Source organism: Gigantopelta aegis, chromosome 8, assembly GCF_016097555.1.
Source record: "Gigantopelta aegis isolate Gae_Host chromosome 8, Gae_host_genome, whole genome shotgun sequence".
Lineage (NCBI taxonomy): Eukaryota > Metazoa > Mollusca > Gastropoda > Neomphalida > Peltospiridae > Gigantopelta > Gigantopelta aegis.
Genome location: NC_054706.1, coordinates 37,043,994 through 37,059,229, shown reverse-complemented (window position 1 = coordinate 37,059,229; position 15,236 = coordinate 37,043,994). Strand labels below are relative to the sequence as shown.

At 37.5% G+C, this 15,236-nt stretch overlaps 3 protein-coding genes across 4 annotated transcripts in view; 2 read left to right on the top strand and 1 right to left on the bottom strand.

The window, feature by feature from the left end:
* LOC121378367 (tetraspanin-5-like) overlaps positions 1-5,124 on the bottom strand; it is a 38,955-nt gene extending 33,831 nt beyond the window's left edge. For both annotated transcript variants that reach the window (XR_005958716.1, XM_041506504.1), the window contains exon 1: positions 4,889-5,124. Coding sequence is in view for 1 of the 2 variants with exons in the window: in XM_041506504.1 (XP_041362438.1) it covers positions 4,889-4,972 (84 nt within the window). In the remaining variant the exon portion in view is untranslated. The remainder of the gene's footprint in view (positions 1-4,888) is intronic.
* A 717-nt stretch (positions 5,125-5,841) lies between these two features.
* LOC121379649 (histone-lysine N-methyltransferase SETMAR-like) lies at positions 5,842-6,294 on the top strand. The gene has a single exon (XM_041508297.1). It carries the CDS (start codon positions 5,842-5,844, stop codon positions 6,292-6,294), a length of 453 nt encoding a protein of 150 aa, XP_041364231.1.
* A 3,524-nt stretch (positions 6,295-9,818) lies between these two features.
* Positions 9,819-14,687, top strand: LOC121378781. Its single transcript, XM_041507097.1, has 2 exons — positions 9,819-10,169; positions 11,683-14,687. The coding sequence occupies exons 1-2, from the start codon at positions 9,997-9,999 to the stop codon at positions 11,987-11,989; spliced, it is 480 nt and encodes a 159-aa protein (XP_041363031.1). The 5' UTR covers positions 9,819-9,996; the 3' UTR covers positions 11,990-14,687.
* Positions 14,688-15,236: the final 549 nt, after the last annotated feature.

Genomic DNA, 15,236 nt, shown 5'->3' with positions numbered 1-15,236 from the left:
GAACATTCGTTTAATAGTGTGTGAATCCACCCCTGGCGCGAATACACTCGACACATCGTTGCCTCATGCTGTTGATCAGACGTCTGAAGAACTCTTGGGGAATGGCCTGCCACTCTGCCATAAGAAGTTGACCCAGATCATGAAGGTTGGCCAGAGGGTCATGGTTATCCCGAACTCTCCTGCCTAATTCGTCCCAGGCATGCTCTATTGGGGCCAAGTCAGGCGAATATGCTGGCCAATCCATCCTGGCGATACCTTGTTGTCTGAGAAAGTCCGTTACCACCCTGGCGTGGTGGGGTCTGGCATTGTCATCCTGCAGAACTGCCCCGCCGCCAATCTGCTGAAGGCCTGGGAGAACCAACGGCCGGATAATCTCATTCAGATAGCGGATTCCATTCAGATTGCCATCCACCACATAGAGGGGGGTCCTGTGGTGGATAGAGATGCTGCCCCACACCATGACGCTGCCACCACCGAACCGGTGATGTTGTCTAACGTTAACGTCAGCGAAGCGCTCCCCAGGACGTCTGTAGACACAAACCCGACCGTCGTTGAACTGGAGACTAAACATCACTCGACCCCACTGAACACGCTACCACCGCAGATGAAGCGTGCACCAGTGACGTCTGGTTGTTCTGTGACGTGGTAGGAGTGGTGGTCGAACAGCCTGGTGACGGCAGCGTAGATTATTGGCTCTCAGGCGATTGTGTATGGTTTGATCAGACACTCGAGTTCCAGTCGCAGTCCGCAGATTGTCACGTAATCGGCGTGCAGTGGTTGTGCGTTGACGTAGAGCCATATTGGTGATGTAGCGGTCCTCTCTATTTGTAGTGCTTCGGGGTCTTCCCGAACGTGGACGATTTCGAACAGAATTCGTTGCTTGGTACCGTTGCCACAGTCGGCCAACGACATTCTGACTGACACCAAGTCTCAGAGCAACATTTCTTTGCGTATTGCCATCCTGAAGCCAAGCAATAGCCCTTCCTCGATCTTTGATAGTCAGTTGAAGTCGTACCATTGTCGAATTTGGAGTGTGCACTGTACACGAACGCAAGCTCCAATTATACGGAAATTCAGCATTGAGAACATGGAATACACGTGCAAAGCGTGCAAATGAAGCGCTTTGTGAAAAAGCAAGTTATGGGCACTTAGCAGACCTTTCGCTTTCGCCCTAATTTACGTGCAAATGTAAGCATGTTTTCGCCATTAGAACTAGTCGACAGTGTCAATGACAGTGGATTTTAATTCATTTATGGGTTGCTTAGACCCACTTTCGTCAAAATGGAACAATATCATGCGTGACATTATGGTCTAGCTAATATAATTGACATTCAGAAAATAATGTCGAAAATATCGTCTGACCCTTAAATTCTTTTGAGTAGTATACTTGTAATCAGTTAGAAATTTTATATAAAGATGTTATTTATTAGGTCTCTGCACCTGTTATTACGTTCACTGAAAAAGACCCCACAAATTGCTACGTTTACTTAAAACAAAGCTAAATACCAACATATTATTACATGTCTGACAGTCAAGTCTTCTAGAATTTTTATAAAATCCACTAGCCATGGGATCAGTGATTAATTTTTTTTTACTATCCACGATTAAATATTCACTAACCCTACTTTAATTTAAGTTAATACAATTTTACTAAATAATAGTACCGGTAATAATTAGATGTGTCACATAAAGAGAGAGAGACAGAGCTTAAAAACACTAACATTGCGGGTTGGGGTCAGGCTATTCATATTTAAAAAATAGACTTAACTGCAACATTTGTTTTTCACTAACCGTCAGGCATGGTAATAGTAGTTATTTACTAGATCAACATTGAATATCATGAGCCGTGGGAGTGTGGCTACCATAATCTAGAAGCCCTACATGTACATCAATTCAAACATTCAAACTGTAGGAACAATTTCCCACAACACTGATTATGGATTTTTATAATCAATCATCAATTTGGATACTGCCAACTGCACCCAATCTAATTAAAATTAGCGCATGTGGATCTAACAGAAGCCCGTTGCCCAGAGCTCATGTCCAGTTGGCCTTTCATTTGACCAATCAAAACCTTGCTTGCAAAATCATGCCAGTGATTTGAAAACATTTGGGATTATGCCGAATGTATACGAAATGATTCGGGTGAATTACGAAGTATGCCAAAAACTAATTTCAATATAAAATTTTATATAAAATCAGTTTCAAGATGAAAAAAAAACCCTGTGATGGTATAGCCAAAACAATCCAGAGTTTATTACTGCACTTTTCCCTCATTTTTTTTTTAATGTTCAAATAGTCCAACAAGTTCGCCTACTGCATAAATAGTCTCGCCCGATATTTTTAGAATTTGTATGCTCCTGAATAACACTATAAAAGGCGAAGTGTAATTGGTCGATATTTAAATTATTTATAGATGAAATGTCACCTGGACATGGGAGTCCACGCAATGCTGTTAGATCTACTGGTAGATCAGTTGAGCTAATTTTAATCAGATTGAACTGCACCATGACTGGCAGGGTTTCTGCCAGAGGGTAAAACAGGTATGGTGTCATACCCAAATGTCTTTGCAGATTTGTTTTTTAAAGTTAACGTTTTGACAAAATTAATAACTCTTATCATTACTATATAGTATATGATTTTTTTAAAACCTAATCCTAATTTTAACCCATTTTCTTTCTGGGGGAGGCCCACCATATTCCCTATTGACTGTGGTTGCATTCAATTCCATAGCACCATACCCAAAAATGTATTTCTGGCAGAAACACTGACTGGTATATATCAAAGGCTGTGGTATGTGCTCTCCTGTCAGTGGGATGGTGTATAAATATAGTCTGTTTAATAATTTTGATTTTTAAAAAAATTATTGTTGTTCAAGAACTGATACACCAAACTCTTTAACTGGAAACAAATAAGATTTTTTGTGGGGTGAACTCATAATGTGTTGGGGGCTAAATGACCTATTTTTCAGGGGTACGAACTGGTATGGGGTAAACTGACCTGGGGTGAACAGGTATTAATTTTGTCAGTCCAGGATTGAAAATTAGCAGTCACCCGGTTGTCCGTGGACTAAGAATTTTACAAAGGTAGTCTGTTGGGCGACCATCAATTTTAGGGTCTGGCGAGTATGGTACCAGTTGAAAAAGAAAGACAATGAAACTGAATTGAATGTGACAAAACACACCGCATCTGTGTTGCGATCTACAGATCTGGCAGCAGAAGACATAGATTAGAACATGTTCTATATTTTGACAGTGCCAGACTCAGCTTCTTTGGCTTTGGGCCGAGACTTTATAAAAATTGAGCCCAAAAACATATTGCATGTATTTTTAAAATCTGAAAGTCGTTGGCTTATTGGAATGGACTGGATATGCCATGATTATCTAGTAGAGCTACTATTTGACAATTGTTATTTAATGTTATGGTAAAAAGGAATCATATTGAATTAGCTTACATTATTTGGGGGCAAATTTCAAAATCTATCTTGTAGTTTTAACTTACTCTAATCTGAGTGCATGTGCACATTTAAAAAAAAAAAAAAAATGTCCATTACTACAGGGCTTATTCCAAAGTTCAGTTAATTGATTGTCATTGTCGGTATTGTTTTAAGTTTAAGTGAGTTGCATGAAATAAGAACAGATCAGATCTAAAGTGACACCAAGATTTACATGATGACATAACTGTCCAAATATTACTGTAATAAACAATAAGTATGTTTTTTATGCTTTGTAATATAATAACTAAGTACATCATATATTTTGGTAAAATCTTTTTTGTTTTTTTCACAGATTTATTTTTCTTTCGATATTTATTTTATTACTAAATTATTAGTAACCTACTATTGTACCATGTACAATATCAAAATTAAATGCACACTGTGTGTGCTTTATGTATAGGACAGCCACTCTTGAGGAAATCCTTTACTGGAGATTTTACCCCGCGACATTGCCAGTTTATTCCATCCCTCTTGTATCGCCACAAAGAGGACTGCCACCCACAGACTAGTTTATAATATACATTATACTACAGCATGCGCAGTTCTACCGTTAATCTCTTTGTACTGCATTATTTGTGTACGTCAGAGACAATGCAAGCCAAACTGCATGCATTTCGTCTTCACTCCTGTATTAAAAATGAGATTTAATATTTATAATGTAATGGTAATTTATAAAGAAATATTTTTATTTATACTGGATTTCTTTTTTCAATTTTTTTTAATTTGAGTTGGTATTGATTTAAAACTTAAGAATTGTTTTCTATATGAATTTTAACTTTATTTATTATGAAGTTACTTGCCAATTCATCGGTTTCCTTTTGAAGCAGACTGTATAAGCCTACTATTAGTATTTTTCAACAATGAACATTCTTGTTTCGATTTTGGCTGTGCAGTTAAATTACAATGTGATAATTGGAGGGCTACTTGAATTTGAGAAGGGCCAGTAAGATCTGTCTTCAACTGGCCCTGCTGGCGAATATGGTTTTCATCAAATTCATGTTAATTTTTAACCCTCAGTTACCCTGTCAGTCATGGTCTAATTTTGAAGATATTCACCATATTTTTTTCTGATAAAGATTAAAGTACTTATAATTTAATTAAATACACAAAATTAAAGTTAAGAAATACAAACTACTGTATAGTAGCTATAATCGTTTTATGCATCAAAGATATTAAAAGAACATTAACTGTGATCTAAGACACTAGAACATTGTGACTAATGGTGTCAGACTCACGATCATTTCACCCTAAAAAAAACCCCAAATGATTCACACATTTTATCCTCTCCCTTATCAACACCGTGACAATGGTTGAGGCCCAATAGTACAACGAAGAAAAAGAAAAAAGTTATAAACACATCAACCTGTTTATGAAATTAAAACTTTTCCTTACCCAGAAGAGAACATTGAAGGCAAACATCAAATATTTGATGCAGCAGCTCACTTCGGTGGCATCTCGTCTTCGCCGTAGCGGCATTTTGCTGTAAACAGTACACTAAATAGTCATCATATGAAATCCATTGTGCCTAATGTCTATGTGGAAACACCCGGAAGCATCAAGGTGCTTCTCTATCTACACATTTGTCAAATTAATAAACAAACGTCAACTTAAAAAATTAAGACCCTTTCAACTCTGACATCAAAGGAAATACAAACTAAAACTAAAATTCTGCGAACATTGCCCTGCGCAGCCAACGGTATCTGGCATTGTTATCGTTTGGTTTAGTTTTTTTCGTTAACAGTTTCTCTTCACGGTTGTTTACTTTTTAAAGAGGTAAATCAAAATTGCATAATAGTCAAAATTATTTACATATTTTTATATTGAAATGTAAATATTTGGTTTGGTTGTTTTCCCATTAACAAATGTAGTGTGTCATATGCCCTACACATTTTTGAAACGCCACCTCTCGAGTGCAGAGAGACCCATGATTCACTGATAGTGATTGGTCAACATTTGTTCACGTCTGTACTGGAAGAAAAGAAAGTTCTCCAACAAAAAGGGTCAAATAAGTAATACTTTAAATGTATAACATAAAAAAGAGACATTGTGCCGTATCTGGAGAATGCCACAACTTCGCAAAGGGGCCGTTCAACAATTACGTAACGATCGGGGGGGGGGGGGGGGGGGGGGGGGGGGAGGGCGCATCGGTTTTGTACGAAATGTTATACGAGGGGTGATTGATAAGTTCGTGGCCTAAGGCAGAAGTACATGAGCAGCACACGTTTCACTGAATTTGAGTGCAGTTCAACTTTTTGAACGATTACACAGAATGTTTGAAGTTACTAACTTGAGTTGTTTTTCTGTTAGAGATAAGTAAACATTGAGCATCGGTGGTTTCTGATAATATGGACAACATCAGCCATCGTGCGATCATCCACTACCTAGGTCCCAAGGGCTTAACACCCAAGGATTTCCATGAAGACATGGTGATCACAATAGGGGAGGATGACCCTTCATACAGCATGGTGAAGAAGTGGGCTGCTGAATTCAAACGTGGCAGTGAGAGTCTGGAAGACAACCCCCGTCCGGGAAGGCCAGTCACCGTCACCACACAGGAGACCATTGCCAAGATTCATGACATCATCATGGCAGACAGACGAGTAACGGAGCGTTACATTGCCACTGAGTTGGGTATCTCCCAGGAACGCGTCCATGCAGTCATCCACAACGAACTTCAAATGTCCAAGGTGTCAGCATGTTGGGTCCCAAAGCTCCTTGGACCTGATCTGAAACGGACTCGGCTCAACATGTCAAGAGAAAACCTTGCCATTTCTTCGGCGATTTGTGACTATGGATGAGACCTGGGTCCATCATTTCCAACTAGACGAAGCAACAATAGAAGCAGTGGAAACATCCAGGTTCTTCGCCTCCCAAGAAAGCCAAGACTGTGATGGTGATGGCCTCAATTTTCTGGGATGCAGAAGGAGTGCTGTTGGTGGACTACCTAGACAAGGGTCACACTATCACTGGGGCCTACTATGCTGATCCTCTGAGACAGCTACGGGAGAAAATCAAGCAGATTCGGCGTGGAAAGCTGACAAGAGGAGTACTCTTCCACCAGGACAATGCTCCGGCACACACGTCTACAGTGGCCATGGCTGCTATCCAGAAATGTGGATTCAAACTTATGGAACACCCACCTTATTCTCCAGATTTGGCTCCCTCTGACTACTACCTCTTCCCGAAAATGAAAAAGGAGCTCGGTGGTCATCATTTTGCCACAGATGTCATGATTATGTTATGAATGCTGTGGACCACTTTCTGAGGACCCAAAATGGCGCCTTCTACACAGAAGGGATCCATCTGCTCCATGACCGCTGGACTAAGTGTGTTAATGTAGAAGGGGACTATGTTGAAAAATGACTGTACTTGATTTTGTAAAACTGACTCCTTCTACCTTAGGCCACGAACTTATCAATCAACCCTCGTATATAGGCGCGTTATCTCAAGCGAATTTTTTTTTTTTTTTTTAAATATATTTCCCGGGAAACATTACCTGAACCCCCTCCGAAACTTAGCTCGCAGCAGTCTACACCCATTCATGCACAATTTCCTGCACACGCACCTGGTTTGGGGGTGGGTGGGGGATCAAAAGTTAAGTATCATTTTCAAATCAATATTTAATTATTAAAAACCAAAAAGCATCCAGTTAGAATTTATGCTTAACGACACCACTAGAGCACAGATATATTAATCATATTGGCTATTGGATGTCGAATATTTGGTAACTGTGGACACTTAGTCTAAGATAAAATCCGCTACATTTTTCCCATTAGCAGCATAGGATATTTCATATGCACCATCCCTCAGACAAAATAGCGCATACCACGACCTTTGATATACCGGTCGTGGGGCACTAGTTGGGACGAATCAAATCCAAATAGAGAAATGGTCCACCGAGGAGACTCGATCTTCATCATCCTTCGACACTCAGCATCAACTCAATTAACAGACACCGAGAAACTATTCTTTCCACGTCTCTGCCCAGCACATATTGTCCCAATCATAGGACTGTATTGCCATGAGATGTTTGAAGAAAGAAAGAAAGAAATGTTTTATTTAACGACACACTCAACACATTTTATTTACGATTATATGGTTAAGGACCAAACAGATATTGAGAGAGGAAACCCGCTGTCGCCACTTCATGGGCTACTCTTTTCGATTAGCAACAAGGGATCTTTTATATGCACTATCCCACAGACAGGGTAGTACTGGCTAGAGCGAGAAATAGCGCAATGGGCCCACTGACGGGAATCGATCCCAAACCGACCGCGCATCAAGCGAGCGCTGTAGCACTAGGCTACGCCTCGCCCCTCTTTGAAAAAAGACGTTTTCTACTTTCAGTTGCTAGACCTCTTACCTAATGACATTGTCACTTAATTATTAAATATTGTTACTAGTATATAAAGTATAATTGTGCTAGGATATTGTAACCATTATAACATGTTTTGTTTTTTTCCCTTGCTGTTGATATTATTGTTCGTCTGTATGTCACATACGGAAATAAATGATTGATTGATACAAAGCACACCAGGCGATAGCTCGAGTAACCTCTAGCCCTCCCCTTATTGATATGTTGCAATATATACAGCATATCAATAAAGGGTGTGTGGTGGGGGGGGGGGGGGGGGGGTAGAGGTAACTCGAGCTAACCAAGCGAGAGCTAGATTCCGCCCCTCTTTTCTTTAACATGTTTTGTTTTTCTAGTCCTCACAGCCTTCATGAACACTTCATGCAGCAGAACCCAATTTTACTGTCGTATATTAGAGATTTTACATATACATTTATAGGCCTACATTATATTTTTTTAATTAGTAGTCTAAATTGCCTTTATTTTTGCCTGTGAGGACAAATCGTTTTTTTTTAAATTGATTAATGTTTTGAATATACAGATGAAAAAAAACCCCAAACACTTAGAGAACTATATAAAAAAAAAGATCTTCATTAAAATAAATTACCGGTGACATCCATGATTCAGTGCCAACATATTTATTACAAATCTTCAGTTACACTGAACTTTATTATGACAAAAAAAGAAACAAAGATCAGACCAATTGATAAATGGAATTTGGAATGACGCTGGTTTCGTTCAGTTCTAATTATTGCAAGTTCTTTCATTTTCATCGATTTGTTGACGTTTGTTTGGTTGCCTTTTCTAGTAAACTGGTTCCAACAGAACAAATCAAATCAAATCAAATCAAATAAGTTTATTCATAAATACATGAACAGTATAAATGGTTTGTGCCACGTATTGTGGTCTATTAATACATGATCAAACTAAATAATATGACGACAGAAATCGAAACTTGTTAAACAATGGATTATATATATACTATTCTATTCAAAAACAATCAAAGGAGCACACATGTACATGTATGTAATAAAAATCACTCACTGCATTTTACTTCATAAATAAAAAATCAGATGATTGTTTTAAAGACGTTTTTAAACGTAGCTCTTGACAAAATATAGGTTCATGATTCCCCCAATCTGATTAAAATTAGCTCTACTGGTAATTAGCCTGTGGAGCTAATTTTAATTAGATTGGTGTCCCCCCCCCCCCCCCCACACACACTCCGGTGTTTGGTTGCCTTTTCCAGTAAACTGGTTCCAACAGAACAAATCGAATCAAATCAAATCAAATAAGTTTATTCATAAATACATGAACAGTATAAATGGTTTGTGCCACGTATTGTGGTCTATTAATACATGATCAAACTAAATAATATGACGACAGAAATCGAAACTTGTTAAACAATGGATTATATATATATACCATTCTATTCAAAAACAATCAAAGGAGCACACATGTACATGTATGTAATAAAAATCACTCACTGCATTTTACTTCATAAATAAAAAATCAGATGATTGTTTTAAAGACGTTTTTAAACGTAGCTCTTGACAAAATATAGGTTCATGATTCCCCCAATCTGATTAAAATTAGCTCTACTGGTAATTAGCCTGTGGAGCTAATTTTAATTAGATTGGTGCCCCCCCCCCCCCCCCACACACACACACACTCCGGTGATACCTACTATCTATTGAAGCGTTATTCAATTGTTGAACGGTCCCTTAGGAAATGTCAACTTCGACTGCAACACTTAGAAAATACATCTTGTAACACACCACCCAAACAAATAAAAAAAACAAAAAAAAAAAATACCACCACCCCCACAAACCCCCCCAACAAACAAACAACAACAACACCCACCCCCCCCAAAAAAAAACAAAAAAAAAACTAAACAATAATAATTAAAAAAAACAAACAAAAAACTATTTGTCCTAAGAGGTAAAAATAAAGACAATTTGGACTGCACAAATGAAGAAAATATAATAATGTTAAAATGAATATATGAAAAGACTCATGTACGTTAGTAAAACAAATAATAATAATAATAAATGCAAAATAGTAACTATTCCTTTAGATAGACTTCTCAAGAACGTGATATTCCGAGTGCACTCGATGAAAAGCGGAAATAATTAAATCACGAAATATGGCCACATCCAGCGACTCTGCAGATGAAAAGTCGGGGATGAAAACAAATATTTTGCAGCAAATACAAAAAGTGTCAAAAGATGACATTTGTTTTAAAATATTGCCGTCTATTGGAGGACTAAGTTACCAGCTTTTTTCTGCAAATATAATGAATCCAAGGAGTTTTAGATGGTTGGTTTTTATTTGAAAGGCACCTTTGAGGCTTTGTTTTTGTACATTTAAGAAGTGCACTGCGTCACGTGTGTGTATGATGTTTTAAGGGTCTTGACGTTTTATCGACATTTTATCGTTAGGTAGTAAGAGGAAACCCGCTTTCCCTACATAGCAATAATCTAAACATGACGACAAAGCACAAGACAGTACACACTACGACCTTTAATGTGAGGGCCCCTACCACTGGTGTGGGGCACTAATTGGGATGATCAAACAAAAAACACAGAAGAATTTTTTTTTAATCCTGTGACCCTTAAAATCAAATCACTTAGGTGTACCCATTCACAGATTTTTTTTCCTCTACCCAACCAGTTACCAACAAGTTGGGTATAACTGGTATATCAAAGCAGGCATCTATGCATGAATTTATGTAGGGTGGGTGAGGGGTAGACTGGTGAGTACAGTTTCTATTGGGGGTTAAGACATGCTGCCCCGGATAATACATTTAAAAAATAAAATTTGCTTGAGCAGGGGGAGGACAGGATGTAGCCCAGTGGTAAAAAACTCGCTTGGTGCGCAGTCAGTTTGGGATTGATCCTCATCGGTGGGTACATTGGGCTATTTTACGTTCCAGCCAGTGCACCACGACTGATATATCAAAGACTGTGGTAAGTGCTATCCTGACTGGGGGGATGGTGAATATAAAAGATCCCTTGCTATTAGTAGGAAAAATTAGCAGGTTTTCTCTCTAAGACTGTCAAAATTACCAAATGTTTGACATCCAATAGCCAGTGATTAATATATCAATGTACTCTAGTGATGTTGTTAAACAAAACAACCTTTAACTTTGACCAGGGGGTGTTAACCCCTGAAACCCCCTCAGAACATACACTAGCAAAAGTAGTAATATACGTGTACTGTTCCTTTTTTTTTAAGAACCTGCAAAGTTTACCAGATTTGTTTAGTCCACTGGTTTAGCCAGGATTTTATATTGGAGGGAGGAGGTCAACCACATTGTCAATGAGTCATGTTATGTTGCTTCAGGAAAATATATAAGGCGCCATTAAAATACAGATGATCCACAGTAATTGGTATAGATTTATAAAACAACTACAGACACCCCCTCCCCCCACAAACATTCATTGGTGTATAGTAATCTGAAACATGGAATATGTGATTGTGAATAATGAGTGTGTCATTAAATAAAACGTTTCTTTCTTTAATTTTTTCGTTCTAGTAATGAACAAACTCCCATTGCTACAGCTGGATGATTGGGATGATGTTATATTGTAATGAATGTAACGGAAATTGAATTATTACTTGATGACTTTGTAATTGTTTACCAGATGGCAGTTTATGTAAATTTAATTTTACTTAACCGACATGCAAACAGAAGGATGGTTTGCATGAAATATTATGCCCAGCTTTTTTGAAAAGTGTATAAAAACTATTTTTACTTTTGTACTGAGCATCAGACTAGTGTGTGTTTCGATTCCTGGGTTCACTGATACATTACAAATGTGTTTTTCAGGATGTTTGATGACAGAGATATCGTGATTGCCAACACTTTGTGGTTCAATGCCCACATTGGTATCGGCCTCTACATGTTTGGGCGTCCACATCTTCAGAAGGCGTCAACCCAGAGGCGAATACTGTACAGTGTGTTTGGGTCATTTCTCTTCAACTTTGGTTCTGTTCTGTTTTGGGCCACATGCAAGAGTTTGTTGATACAAAATCCTAAACTGAGGACACTCTTTGGATTTGGATCAGGATTCGTTCTCTTGTACATTGGAAGAGAGTATCTGCATTACATAGACAAATCACAGGCCCTTTTGTGATATTAATGCACATTTTCAGCTAGTCGAATTACTTTTTAAGTAGGTCGCTTCTACTTTTGATTGGATCCGGAATATTTTTTTGTGATAACTAATCCATGTATATAGTAATTAATTTGGTGTCAAGAAGTTTGCCTATTGACTAGGTATTATGTGTTCATGCATTTATTATTAGTCCCCTAACTGTGTGTATGTTTTGTTTGTCTTTCTGTCCCACATACACCAGACTTTTTTTTACAAGATATTGAGCAGTAACTTTGTGTATACACAGCATTATCCTGTAGAGTTACATATCAAGTTTAACTTTCATAGAGATTTGCCAAATTGTGGGTTACGGCCCTTGAACTTAGGAGATAAGAAAATTGATTTGTATTGCTTCAGCAGTGCTCTTCTAATGCCTGATCAGTTTGTCTTATTTACTGTGCCAAATAAATTTATTGGCAGTGCATGTGTATTATTAAAGAAAGAGAGGAATGTATTAACAAATCTATTTACAGTATTATATAAAACCAACTTTGATAAATATTTTTGGTTGTTATACAACTTTGAGACTGCCCAATTAATATTAAATTTGGATTCATTTTTCCTATAGTTCTGTATTGGAAGAGAGCATTTAGATTATATATTATATATACAGATCACAAGCCTTTTTGGCATATTAATACATATATATTGAGCTAGTCAAGTTACTTTAGGTGTGCTTTTGATTTGATTGGTTGTATTTTCAGTGACTAATAACATATATAGTCGGATATAGTAGCCAAGGAAATATGTTGCATAAGATGCACAAGTTGTGTTTTTGTTTTTGTTTTTAGTTTTACAAAAATACTGATAAAACCATATACTAATGGAAAAAAAAAATAAGGGAACGTGTGGTATCGGAGGTCAAATTTAATTCTATGCCGAGTAGTAACGCCTGTTGCCTGGACCAGCTACTGACCATGCCAGAGTCGGGCTGGGGGGGGGGGGGGGGGGGGGGGGGGGGGGGGGGGGCGGGGGGGATATGCCTGAACCTTGAAAGGATGCAGGCATGTAAAAACTGTTTCGATTTCGAGTTATGCCTGTATAAAATACAAAGATGTGGTTTGGGACTGAATGTCTGTAATGTGGGATTCCCTTCCTGTAACAGTTAACTTCCTGATACTGTGGATGACAGTTTTGGTTGCCGTCAATGTTTGATATTCTATTTATGCGTTTCCTCATTTCTTTCCATCAGTATATATGCACTGCTCAAACACACATCCCACATTTTTTCTGGATACACTATTGGATTTTAAAATGAATATTCACTACTTTGGACTAGAAAGGCATATGCGTCGTCAGCACATTTTAAATCACTGCTATTTGGTGGCCAATGTAGTTATTTAGCTGCTGACACATACCCTATCTCTGCAGAATAGGAACTTCCAATAGACAGGACAACACATAAAGCCTTTGATGTACCAGTCATAGGACACCGATTGGGACAGACCCCCTCCCCACCCCCACCCCCACCCCCCCATGTCTATCAGTATTAAGGCTAATCAATCCATCAACACTTCAGGTAAAAATGGGGGCAGGATTTAGCCAAGTTGGCAGAACACTTGTATGGGGTGCTTTGGTCATCTGGAACTCTCTCCGATTGGCTTTTTCTTCATCCCTAGTGTATCAAAATCCATGGTATGTGTTGTCCTGTCCGTGGGAACATGACTATAAATGATCCCTTGTTGTAATGGGAAAATGTTGGTTTTCTCTAAAGAATCTTTGACAGTTATTAATAAATCGATGTATTCTAGTGGTGTATTAAACAAAACAAACTTTCAGTTTGCTACTTGTCCATCGATCTACTTTCCACTATATGTACTTCATAAAACGTAAACTATGGCTATTTGATTTCTAACATATGGTTATTTTAACATTTGTGACTGAAAAGAAGAAATGTTTTATTGAACGATGCACTCAACACATCTTTATATACAGTTATATAGGTAAAGACCACTTCGTGAGCTACAAAAATGTACATCTACTCTCTTTAATTAGCATACCATAGACGGGATAGTATATACCAGCCTTTGTTATACCAGTTGTGGAGCACTGGCTGGAATGAGAAATACCACTGGTCTACATCCTGCTATAGAATGAAAGAAAATCTGTTGATGCCATGTACATGACAGTACATACCAGTCCAGGTCCTATACCCCATCATCTTTGGATGTTTGCTCTACTATTAAGGTTCATCTTTTACATAACTTAGGATTGTAGATGCCACTAGCTGCAATAAATATGGTTGTTGACATTTTAAATATTTAATAATATTTATTATCCAGTTTATGTCTTGGTATTGTTTGGAGAATTGATGTGAGGGGCATTATTGACCAGTGAAAAATACTGGTATAAAAGGTTTAACTATGAAAATAAAAGTTTAAAGTGGCATTATGTCAGATATTGGGTTTGTTCACAAGTATGTGTTTGATTTATAATTGTACAAATAACCATTTTCATTAGTATCGAAGTCTGCACACAATTAGTTCACTCATCTATTCTTGATCTCTATTGAGGCATATTTTTCTTTGGGAATGTTTTAATATTTCATAAAAATTATTTTTAATTTGATTTTGAATAATTATTGTCTTTGTTGTGGTTATTGAGCACTTGAGTATAGTTGTTTTATGATAGTAAAATGTTTTGAAATGTTGAAAATAATTAAACAAAGATTATTAACTTTCATGTTTTGTTTTTCCTTACAGAGATACTTGTACCAGTCATAGGCGTACAGACTCCCATTTTTTAAAGGGGACAGGCTAATTTTCAACCAAATTAAACAAAAGTGCCCAAATCTGGATTACATTTATTCATATTAGCATTACTTTCAACCAGCTATATCTTGTTTTTGCCTGAATTTGAGTATTTTCTCCAGGGGTTTAGGAGGCAATTGCACCCTCCCGTCTTGTACTCTTATGGTACCAGTGAATATTACATATTTCAGTAAAAAAAAAATTAACATTTCTATCAACAGACCCATAGTCCAGTTTGTTTTGTAGTTTGTGAAACTGCACATTCCATTTCTTTTTATCACCAGTTATAGCTGGTAATAATCTTAAATTTAAAACTTATTCTATAAATGTTTGCACCAAAACATTAAAATTTACAATACATGTATTAATATATAGTATGATCCAGAGGAAAATAAATATTCACCTTTTATGAGTCACCACAGTGCAACATGCCTTGCCTGTCATTGGATTACTTTCACTAAGCAACAGATGTATAA

What these genes read in the sequence shown, in the direction of transcription:
- LOC121379649 (XM_041508297.1), top strand. Translation starts at nt 5,842, where the DNA reads ATGGACAACATCAGCCATCGTGCGATCATCCACTACCTAGGTCCCAAG.
- LOC121378781 (XM_041507097.1), top strand. Translation starts at nt 9,997, where the DNA reads ATGGCCACATCCAGCGACTCTGCAGATGAAAAGTCGGGGATGAAAACA. An exon ending in AATCCAAGGAGTTTTAGATG is followed by an intron (nt 10,170 to 11,682) that starts GTTGGTTTTTAT and finishes TGTGTTTTTCAG; the next exon opens with GATGTTTGATGACAGAGATA.